Source organism: Podarcis muralis, chromosome 16 (assembly GCF_964188315.1).
Source record: "Podarcis muralis chromosome 16, rPodMur119.hap1.1, whole genome shotgun sequence".
NCBI lineage: Eukaryota > Metazoa > Chordata > Lepidosauria > Squamata > Lacertidae > Podarcis > Podarcis muralis.
In genome coordinates this window covers 40,681,452-40,693,187 of record NC_135670.1, presented here as the reverse complement: position 1 = coordinate 40,693,187, position 11,736 = coordinate 40,681,452, and the positions used below count along the sequence as shown (strand labels likewise).

At 43.3% G+C, this 11,736-nt stretch overlaps 1 protein-coding gene across 4 annotated transcripts; it reads left to right on the top strand.

The window, feature by feature from the left end:
* The first annotated feature begins 50 nt into the window (after window positions 1-50).
* Window positions 51-11,519, top strand: HSCB (HscB mitochondrial iron-sulfur cluster cochaperone). Of its 4 annotated transcripts, XR_013391029.1 has the most exons (7): window positions 51-316; window positions 430-526; window positions 861-950; window positions 2,959-3,103; window positions 7,740-7,843; window positions 10,575-10,622; window positions 11,101-11,118. XR_013391029.1 is itself a non-coding variant. In XM_028711081.2 (6 exons), exons 1-6 carry the CDS (start codon window positions 66-68, stop codon window positions 11,190-11,192), a joined length of 723 nt encoding a protein of 240 aa, XP_028566914.2. In that variant the 5' UTR covers window positions 51-65; the 3' UTR covers window positions 11,193-11,519. The 4 variants fall into 4 exon arrangements, 3 of the variants coding, with proteins under 3 accessions (XP_028566914.2, XP_028566915.2, XP_028566916.2); XM_028711081.2 differs by lacking the exon at window positions 7,740-7,843 and having other exon boundaries at window positions 11,101-11,519; XM_028711082.2 differs by lacking the exons at window positions 51-316; window positions 430-526; window positions 7,740-7,843 and adding an exon at window positions 554-742 and having other exon boundaries at window positions 11,101-11,519.
* The last annotated feature ends 217 nt before the right edge of the window (window positions 11,520-11,736 follow it).

The window sequence follows — 11,736 nt, the reverse complement described above, 5'->3', positions numbered from 1 at the left end:
ACGAGCCTGAGCCAACCGCGGGCGAGCCGGCGCGCAGGGCCCGCCGGGAGTTGTAGTCCGGGCGGATGAGGTGGGACGCGCTGAGCAGGAGGCTTCGCTGGGCGGCGCCGCGGCGCCTCCTCGGCCCCCGGGCGCCCCCCTGGGCCGCCGCCGCCTGGCCTTCGCCCTCCTCGTCCTCGCCGCCGTCCCCAGCGTCGTGCTGGAGCTGCGGCCTGGCTCTGCCGCCCGCCTCGCCGCCGCCGCGCTTCTTCTGCCCTTCGTGCCGGGCGCTGCAGCCCCCCGAGCCCCGCGCCGACCTCTTCCGCCTCCTGGGATGGTGCGTGGCCGGGCGGGCGGGCGGGCGGGCGAAGGCGCTGGGCCGGGCGGGGGTCTCTCTCCGCGCCCCCTCCTCACTCTCTCTCTCTCTCTCTCTCTCTCGTTCCCCTGCAGCGAGCGCAGCTTCCAGGTGGACGTGGGCCTCGTCCAGCAGCGCTTCCGGAGCCTGCAGCGAGCGCTGCACCCCGACTTCTTCAGCCGGAGACCTCAGGTCAGGCGGGCAGGCCGCCCCTCGCCCACCCCGGGGGGCCCTCGCAGACGCACGGGCGCCGAGCCACAGACCTCCTAGAAAGACACCCCGTGGCTATTTGGGGGGGGGGCGTCCCTCCGCTCCCATATGCAAGGCCCATATGCCTCCTTCCCTTCTGCCACCCTCTCTTGTCATGGGAGGGAGCAGATCAGTAAATGGATTATACCTCTTGCGCAAGCGAGTCAGAGTAAAGTTAATGTGTAAGGTAAACACAGTTGTTTGGGTTCGCTGTGCTTTTCTCCCAGTGGTGGCTCAGGAGTACTGGTGAGCTGATCTCCCAATGCTCTTTCAACAGGCGGAGCAGAATTTTTCCAAGCAACACTCTTCTCTGGCTAACAAAGCCTACCGGACGCTCCTGAGCCCCCTGAGCCGTGGGCTGTACCTGGTAAGATACCTGCTGTGTTCCACAGGATGACACACTCACACGTGGCCAAAGTGCCTCACACCACCCATGTGAGAAGCAAAGCCCTGCTGGCTCAGGTCAAAGGCCAATCGAAGCAAAGGGGAGAATGCAGACCCCTAGCTACCGATGAAGCCTCCAGAGGGATTCCATTGAGCCTCCCAGCCTGTGTGTTTGTGTACACAAATGCACATGGGGGATGCCAAGTGGTGTCTTTGACCCAGGTGAAATAAAGCCTAGTTTGGCCCCTGGACAAAGACAGGCTGGGAGAGAGATGATAAGGACAGTTTAGAAAAGAAGAGGATGTTGGTTGACAGTAAGCTGCTTCATTAAAGAAAGACTAAGGAGGGATGTGTCCCGACTGCCGCCACTTCTCATTACGTATCATCTCCCAAAAACCTTTAGCTGCTTTGCATGTTCACCACATATGATAAAATGTACCTTCTGTTTCTTGACAGAAGGTACCTGATTCTGACTTATACATATTTGCTAACTTAGTGCCAGATACCTTCTATAAATCATTTTCACATCTTTCAAAGCATAACATACTGTAAATTTCAAACCAGTTTTCCAGTTTTCCCCAGAGGCTCAATTCTGTATTATGTCCTACATCCCTTGCCCAATGAATCATAGCAGATTTTACCAAGTCATCATTTGTTTCCCATTCTAACAAACTCTTATGCATCCTAGAAATTAATTTTCCTCTATTTTCTACTGGTTCCCTTTCAGATCTGGAACTTTGGTCCATAAATCCACACTGCTTATCTTACTTAAACACTTCGTTCAGTAGGCGGGTAATGTAGCCAGTCCGTCACCTGGTTTCTGATGTCTTCTAGTTTCTTCAATTTTACCTCTTGATCTAAAATGTCCAAAAGGTCTCTGTATGTTGTCCACTGTTGACCCATATTCAGTCTTTTCAGTGAGATTGCTTCCATAGGCAAGAGCCATAAGGGTGTTTTCCTTTCTAGCAGATTTTTATGTGTCCTCCATACCCTATATAAATTCTTCCTAATTGCATGGTTCAAAAAGTTCTTATAAATTTTAGCTTTACCATACCAAAAGCATGCATGCCAACCAAATTTAATATTGTACCCCTCCAAATTTAACTGAATATTGTTCAACAGTATCCAAGCTTTTAACCAACATAAACAAGCAGTGTCATAATATAAAATAAGTTTGACAGCGAGAACCCACCTCTTTCTTTAGCTTCTATCAGAATTTTATACTTTATTCTCAGTTTCTTCCCCTGCTAGACAAATCTAGAAATTTCCCTTTGTCATTCTTTGAAGCAGCCTGTATTATTAATTACTAGAGCAGTTTGAAATAAAAGTAGCACTTAAGCTAAAGCGTTCATTTTTATGGATGATTTCTTCACAAGTTGGTACTTTTTCTTGGCTTCCCAGCCTTCTATAAATCACACTCCTGAGGCTCCTTTATTAGTATGACAGACCAGGGGATCACCACACCCCTCCTGACTGGTTTGGGATTAGTTGTCTCCAGAAGATCTATCCCCTTCCTGCTGAACTGAAACCTAAGTGGAGTATTCCCTCACAACTCCACTTTTCCTTTCTCAAATTCAGCTTCCCAGTTCTCATTTGTCTGTATACGTCACTGTCTTTAAATCTGACACTCAGTTCAAAGACTCCTTTCTCTGGCTGTAGATCTTTCCCTCAGGGTGGATGTTACACAAACAGCCAAAAGGCTATCCACCTATCCAGCTGAGCGCCAAGAATACCAACTCTCGATTCCTTTTCTTTTTCCCCCCCAAAGTGCTGAACCCACCCTCCTCAGGCTAGCTGTACCTGCAGCCAACCAGAGAGAATCTCCAGCCCAGCAGTGGCATTGCATCTCCATGCTCCAGTCTACCTCAGCTTTCCATAGGAAGTAGCTACTGCCTTTTGCATCAACAGGTGCTGATCAATTCTCATGGTTCACAGGCTGCCTTCAGAGTGAAGTGAGGAAGTTCTTAAAAGCCATTATCATTCTTTTGTAGCTGGAGTTGAATGGAGTAGAGCTGGAGAAAGGAACAGACGCTGAGGCAGACCCTGAGTTTCTCTCAGAAATCATGGAAATTAACGAGAAACTGTCAGATGCAAACAATGATGCTAAAATAGAAGAGATGGAAAACCTCATTGCAGGTAAGATGGAGAATTGTGCCTGAAGAGGTGTCTATGCTGTCTTTCAGTGGGGTGAGGGGTGGGAATCTATCAAGGAGTGAAAGCACAGTAATGAAAACCTCCACAGAACAACATGAAGCAGTATTTAGAATTATAAAGCCACCTCAAAGGTCACCCTGTTGATGAAAAAACACACGACTCCTGTCTCTCTGCTTCAAACCCTAACAAATGAGTTTTTTTGAATTTAGGCTCCCCTGTGGGTTTTCATCTGCATCTTAACTCTTTCTTCCTTTCCTCAGTTTAAGTGTCCCACTCACAGAAGCTGCTGCTATTACTTCTGGGCAGGCCGCTTGGGCACAACAGATGCTATATCTGTCATTTCTTTTTTTTAAAAAATAATTTTTATTAATTTTCCAATCATGTAATAAAAACAAACAATAAAACAAAACAAAGCATACAAACAAATAAACATGTATAATTTCATAAACTCATTTTCCTTCACCTTATTTCCCGGACTTCCCCATACCTCCCTTTTTCTGCATCCTTATTTTTCCCTTTTGACAGCAACCCTCCATTTAATAATTAACTCATCTTCATTATAATTCCCTTAAATTTATGATTTACAGCTGCAATTCTCTGTTTCTTAACACCATAGCATCTCAGCACTCCTCAATGTTACAACAATTTTTAAGGTATATTTTAAATTTCTTCCAATCTTCTTCCACTGTCTCACTCCCCTGGTCACGAATTCTGCCGGTCATCTCTGCCATTCCCATGTAGTCGATCACCTTCGCTTGCCATTCTTCCAGAGTGGGTAGCTGCTGCGTCTTCCAATACTTTGCCAGAAGAATTCTTGCTGCTGTGGTAGCATACATGAAAAAAGTTCTGTCCTTCCTTGGCACCAATTGGCTCACCATGCCCAGGAGAAAAGCCTCTGGTTTTTTAGAAAATGTCCATTTAAGGACCTTTTTAATTTCATTATAGATCATTTCCCAGTAGGCTTTAATCTTCGGGCAGGTCCACCAAAGGTGATAGAAAGTACCTTCAGTCTCATTACATTTCCAACATTTATTATTGGGCAAATGGTAAATTTTTGCAAGTTTGACTGGGGTCATATACCACCTATAGATCATTTTCATTATGTTTGCTCTCAAAGCATTACAAGCCGTAAATCTAACACCAATATTCCATAACCTTTCCCAGTCGTCAAACATAATGTCATGACCTATGTCTTGTGCCCATTTGATCATAGCTGATTTTACTGTTTCATCTTGTGTATTCCATTTCAGCAGCAAATTATACATTCTTGACAAGTTCTTAGTATTGGGTTCTAACAATTCTGTTTCTAATTTCGACCTCTCCATCTGAAAACCTATTTTCCTGTCCTGTTTGAATACCTCGTTTATCTGAAGGTAGTGCAACCAATCTCGTACTTTAGACTTTAATTTGTCATAACTCTGTAATTTAACCCTTTCACCGTCTTGCTCTAAGATTTCACAATATTTTGGCCATTTGGACTCCATATTAAGTTTTTTTGTCTCTTTAGCTTCCATTGGTGATAGCCACCTGGGAGTTTTACTTTCCAGTAGATCTTTATATCTTATCCAAACATTGTATAGTGCTTTCCTGACAATATGGTTTTTAAAACCTTTATGTATTTTTACCTTGTCATACCATATATATGCATGCCAACCAAATCTATTGTCATACCCTTCCAGATCCAAAATGTCTGTGTTCTCAAGAAGCAGCCATTGTTTCAGCCAGCAGAACGCTGCCGATTCATAATAAAGTCTCAGGTCCGGCAGGGCAAACCCCCCTCTATCTTTTGCATCAGTTAAGATCTTAAAGTTTATTCTGGGCTTTTTGCCCTGCCAGACAAATTTTGATATGTCTTTTTGCCACCTCTTGAAACAGTCCATTTTGTCCAGGATCTGGAGTGTCTGGAATAAAAACAACATTCTAGGCAATACATTCATCTTGATGACAGCAATTCGGCCTAACAAGGAAAGTCTCAACCTTGACCATATTTCTAGATCTTTCTTCACCTCTGTCCAACATTTGTCATAGTTGTCTTTAAATAAATTCACATTTTTAGAAGTCAGATTCACACCCAGGTACTTCACCTTTTTTGTTATTACTAAACCTGTTTCACTCTGAAACTTCTCTTTTTCTGCCATTGTTAGATTTTTCTCCAACACTTTAGTTTTTTGCTTGTTCAGTTTAAATCCTGCTACTTGACCAAATATCTCAATTAGTTCTAATACTCTTTTGGTACTAGTATCTGGCTGTTGCAAAGTCAATACTAGGTCATCTGCGAATGCCCTTAGTTTGTAATTTCTGGCTCCGACCTGAACTCCTTTAACCAATTGGTCCCCTCTAATCATGTTTAACAAGACCTCCAGGACTGTTATAAAAAGTAAAGGGGATATTGGGCACCCCTGTCGTGTGCCTTTTTCTATAGGTATTTCTTCCGTAACCACATTGTTCACAATCAACTTTGCCTTTTGCTTAGAATATATAGCACCTATACCGTTTTCAAAACCTTGGCCTACCCCCATCCCTTGGAGATTCTTCTTCATGAAGGTCCAACAAATATTATCAAAGGCTTTCTCCGCATCCACAAAAATCAAGACCGCCTTTCTATTAATGTTCACTTCCAACAGTTCCAAAATGTCTATGATGTTCCTCACATTGTCCGACATATGTCTCCCTGGAAGAAAGCCTGTTTGGTCTTTGTGAATCTCCCCTATCAGCACTCTCTTCAGTCTTTTTGCTAAAATGTCTGCAAAGATTTTATAATCCACATTAAGTAATGATATAGGGCGGTAATTTTTGACCTGGTTCTTTTCAGTCTCTGTTTTCGGTATAAGTGAAATAAAAGCTTCTTTCCACGATTCAGGTGCCTTTTTACCTTCCAAAATTTCATTACAGACCTCCTTCAATGGTTGTATTATCCATTCCTTCAATGCCTTGTAGTATCTAGCCGTTAAGCCATCTGGTCCTGGAGATTTTCCCAACTGCATATTCTGAATGGCACCCTCTATTTCTTGTCCTGTTATTTTCTCATTCAGAATCATTTTACTTTGATCTGAGATCTTTGGTAGTCCATACTTCTTAATAAATTCTTCTATTTCCTGCTCATCAACTGGCCCTTGTGCATATAGTTTCCTAAAGAAACTTTGAAAGCAATTGCTTATCTCATTTGGTTTGTGGATAATTTTTCCATCCATTTCCAAACTTGTCACAGTGTTCAGTTTTTGTCTCTTTTTCAATTGCCATGACAGAAGTTTCCCACATTTGTCTGCCGATTCAAATGTTCTTTGTCTCATTTGCTTTATTTTCCATTCTATCTCTTGATTCATCAATTCCATATATTGCGTCTGGTAATACTTTATTTCTCTCAAAATCTCATGAGACTTTGGTTTAGACCTCAATTTCTTTTCACCTTCTTTTATCTTTTCCAAAAGTTTTTCTTTCCTCTCATTCTGCTTTTTCCTCTTTATGGAATTTTGTTGTATTAGGAAACCTCGCATCACGGCCTTGCTTGCGTCCCATATTATTCTTTTCTCCACATCTGTTCTCAAATTTATCTCAAAATAGTCTTTCAGAGTTTTTTGGGCCTTCTTATAGATCTCTGAATAGGGCGTCATTCATCCTCCATCTGAAAGTTCCAGTTGTTGTTAGTTTCATCTCCATCTTCACAGCATTATGGTCGGAGCAAGTCTTTGGGCAGATTTCTACTTTTTTTATCTTTGGCGCCATGCTACTAGTTACCCAAATTTGGTCGATCCTTGTCCATGTCATTTTTGCTTCAGAGAAAAAAGTTCCCTCTCTCTCCAGAGGGTTCCTTACTCTCCAAATATCAATCAAGTCCAGTGTTTCAGTCATTTCGAAAAAAGTCTTTGGTAATCTTCCATCCTTAGAAATTATTTGTCTCTGTGCCTTGTCCATATTTGTGGAGACAACGCCATTCATGTCTCCCATCATTATAATTTTAAAGTCCAAATAATCCATTAAAGTCTCATGCAACTTCTTGAAAAATTCCGCCTTCCCTTCATTTGGTGCATATATTCCCAATATCATAATTTTTTCTACTTGAACTTGTATTTCTATTGCTAGATATCTTCCTTGTTCATCTTTAAATATCATTTTAGGGGCCAATTTTTCTTTTGCATAAATCACGACGCCTCTTTTTTTGACCTTGTCTGATGAGATAAATTCTTGTCCAAGTCTCTTGTTTACAAGTAATTTCCTGTGTATCCTGGTCACATGCGTTTCCTGTAGACATATTAAATCCAATTGCTCTCTCTTCAAAATATGAAAAACTTGGCGTCTTTTTCTGGGAAGGTTCAAACCATTACAATTCCAGCTAAGAAGTTGCAGAGACATTGTACTGCTATGTGCCTATTCCTCCAACTGCTCCAAGTTTTTGTTCCTCCTCCGATGGTGGTAAGAGTCCAAATGAAAGATTTGCAATGTCTGTCGATTCTTTGTCTCCTGTTGTTTCTATTACTCCTTTCTGCAGACCCTCCTGGTATCTTTCCAAAAACAGTTCTTTATCTTGGACTGTTTTTATTTTGATCTTCTTTCCTGTGTAGTTAAAAGATAATCCTTGTGGGAACTCCCACCTGAAAAGTATATTATTATTCTTCAACAGGTAAACCAAGTCTTTGTAGAAGGCCCTCACCTCCAAGATATATTTAGGGATGTCTTTAAAGATCTGAACTTGACAATTCTGAATTTCAAGAGCCTTATGGTAATGTAAGTTCAGTATTTTGTCCCTTTCTTCTTTAGATCTCAGTGTAATCAGACAATCCCTAGGCTTCTTGCCTTGCCTTCTGCCCAACCGGAAGGCCGTTGTTATTTCAAGTTCTTCCTCCTGTAACTCGTCCTGCCAAAATTCCAAGATATTTTCTGTGAGGAATTCCGCAAGATTGTCTTTCTCGCTCTCTGGAACCAATCTTAATTTCAAATTCTTCTCCTTTCTCTGAAATTCCCACAAAGCTAAGGTTGCATCATGTTCATTCACCTTTTTTGCAATCGGTGCAAGCTCCCTCTTTGTCTCATCTGCAGTATCTTTTGCACTTTGAGCAATCTTTCTTGTTTCAGAATTTCCTTGGATCAATTTATTTATAGATTCTGTATTAGAAGCTACACTTGCCGTATTCAAGTCCAATCTTGTTGTCAAATCATTCAATTTTTTTGAGTTCTCCGCTGACTGCTTTGTCAATGCTTCCAAAGACTGATTTATTTTGAGCAGTGCCTGTGTCATTGACTCCATAGATGCAGTTGCTACTTTTTCCTGTCCAGCTGGTGTTATGCCTTGCATCGAACCCCTTTTCTTTTGAGCTTGCTGAATTTGTTTTGCTTTTGCTCTAGTTGTTATCTCTTCTGGTTGGCCACTCATATCCTCAAGGTCAGTTCTCACAGGAAAGGTTTGCAAGTGGAAAAATCCACTCTTTTTCTCTCACTGTGACAGGTTCTCTTTAAATCCTCTAGAGGGAGCATTTAATTGTATCCAGTTAAGAAAAGTCAGAAAAACATGAGGCAGAGAACAAAGAGTCCAAAAGTCCACAGTTAAAGTTCTTATTACAGTTTCAGTATCCTCAAAAGTTCAACAAAATAACTCCATTAAAGTCTCATAACTTTGTTTCAGTCAAAACCCCAACTTTGTATCCAGTTTAAATTGACAGTTCACTTTCCCGGTGCCTTACTTCGGCAGCCCGTCTCAGGGTTTTGGCAGTGGAAGATCTTTTTCCTCTATTTATTTCCAGCAGGTTTGCAATGTCCAAATTTCCTTCCCCCCTTCTCCTGCTTGTTGGGGGGAAGTTTGATTCAGATGTCAGGTTTTGACAGCCAAAAAGTTTACCTTCATTTAAGTGCAGCTTGCTCTTTCGTTGCTCTAATTACCATGCAGTCCGGGGAGGCAGACTTCCTTACTTTATGCCTTTCCCGTTTTCAGCCAAATTTCCAAAATTCAATTTAAATGTCCCGTTCCCGTCTGTCAATCTTACTCACGGGTTTTACGATCAAATTGTAGTTTCAGGAAGGAATCGGCGCTCTCCGTTCAATGGCGACGCGGCTTCACTCCGCAGGCTGGGTTACGACTCTCAGCACCGCCTTAAAAAGGCTCTTTTGCAGTACCGGGGGGCGCGAAAGGTGCCCGCCGAGTCTCCTTGTTCACAGGCTTCAGCGCCTGTGATTTTAGGGGTCCCCCGCTCGCCGTAGCGGGTCAGACCCGAACTCGCGGAGCAGTCCTCCCTCGGAGCTCGAGGCAAGGACCGCCATTAAACGCTGGCGCCGACCGGAAGTCATTTCATTTCCCCACACCCCCTTGATAGGATTGAGAGTTTCTGAGGGTTGGGAGTGTAGATTGGGGAAAGTTCCTGATCTTGACGTTCAATACAGCTGTGTGAGGAGGCATTAGCTGATCTTCATTGAAGTGAAAAAACGTACATAACTATGGGCATCATTAATGCAAAGCCTTGTTCTTAACCACTCAGTGTGCAATCCAGTGCATCTGAACTCTGAAGTCAGTCCCATTCAGTTACATTCTAGTTTGAGTGTCCATGTCTAAATAATTCTAGCCAGCTGTGTTGAAGGAGCGCAATAAAGGTAAAGGGACCCCTGACCTTTAGGTCCAGTCGTGACCGACTCTGGGGTTGCGACACTCATCTCGCTTTATTGGCCGAGGGAGCCGGCGTACAGCTTCTGGGTCATGTGGCCAGCAGGACTAAGCCGCTTCTGGAGAACCAGAGCAGGGCACGGAAACGCCCTTTACCTTCCCACCAGAGCGGTACCTATTTATCTACTTGCACTTTTTGTGCTTTCGAACTGCTAGGTGGGCAGGAGCAGGGACCAAGCAACGGGAGCTCACCCCGTTGTGGGGATTCGAACCGCCGACCTTCTGATCAGCAAGTCCTAGGCTCTGTGGTTTAACCACAGCGCCACCTGCGTCCCTAAGAAGCACAATGCCAGTACCCAATTCTATGCAGAAACTACAGCAAGGGGCTTACGGTGTCATTTCTAGAAAGACTAAAAGCTCAGATTTGCAATATATTTTCCACTGGAGCCCAAGCAATTTCCCCTTTGTCAAGGGCAAGTACAACAAGGAAGAACTGAAGGGGGGGGGGGTTGTGCTGTGCTTGACATGGAGTGAGCTCAGTCACAGATCAGATGAATCAGAGAGCACTTTCTCATTTCTAGAGACATTTTGGGAAAATCCCTTTGTGGGTGTGGCTAGACTTTCAATAAGACATCTGCTGCTTCCTGACTCAATAGAGCATTCTTCCAAGCCAGCATGGTTCATAGGTGGGCATGATGGGAATTACAATCCAGAACAGTAAGGACAATGGGCCCGGAAGGCTGCTTTAACATTTGCCCTCCTAAGGACAGTATCCATGGTCATGACATCTCATGAACAGGGGTGAAGGCACATGTAGATAACAGCTTTGTCTTAAATGAAATCAATGCCCTCTTCTTTCCCTTCCAGCTAAACAAGAGGAGCTGATTAAGGATGTGAGCAGAGCGTTTGAACATGGTAGGAGTATTTCCTTCCTACTTTCTTTGGGGTGTGACCTGCTTGCAAATGATCTCTTGTGCTCCCAGCTGCATGTGGCACGTGCCATCCACATGGCTTAGAGGGCTGAGTGCTCATCAAAAGCCATTCTGGATTGTAAGGACTTGCTTAAAGCCTACCTTTCAAGGAAAGCTGAGCTGTTCAGAAATAGAATGCATTTACTGGTTTTATTGAGGCTCATTTCTCTACAGACATTGATCTTAAGGCACACAATGGTTAGTCCTGTTAGGAGATATTAGTACTGAGTTCTGCAGGATGGCCCAGCAGCAGAGCAGCCTACTTTCTTGAAGTCACTTGACTGACATATTGCAAAAACCTGCTGTTCTTTGGGTTCCTGAATGCCAGGAGTGTGCTGATTCTGATGGTGTAGCCATTTCTCAGTGCTGGGAGCAAAGTTCCCACTGGAGTACAAATTTGCTTTTTCTTTGTTTAATTGCAGATGATCTTCAAGAAGCCAAAAAATATCTAGCCAAAATGAAATATTTTGCAAACCTAGAAGAAAAGCTGAAGAAGAAGAAAATCCCATCCTGACTTCACAGTATTTCCTAGGATGAGTGGTTCCCATCTGAATGTTTGATAGGCAACTCAAAGCAATGAGGCCACGGTGCAGTGCATTCTTTGGCATGACATGGAAGAGAATGGGCATGATACCTGCTCCTCAACCTGTGGAAAACATCTCACTGCTCCATTGTCAAGATGCTCTCCGATAAACACTTGAGTGCAGAGACCCTGCTTTGGATGAGGCCATACTTAGGAACTGCCTAATTTAGCCCTGCTTATGTCTGGAAAATACATGTTATGCGTTGTTTTGAGCTCCCAAGCTTATAAATCAAAATAAATATGTGGCCTCTGGATACACTTCAGTTTAGAATTTTAAAGAAATGAGGTTAGGCTAGATGGTGACATGCTGTCTTGATTTGGTGAGGGCTGAGTTGGTCTAAGACTGTTCTGTGAGATGCGGCACAGGGAAAGACAGGGAGTGATACAAACTAGGTGAGGCTTGTAGAAGTTCTGAGGAAACCAGATCTTCTGGCACTTAAGCAACTTACTGTTTAGCATGTCCAGTTCTGAATGT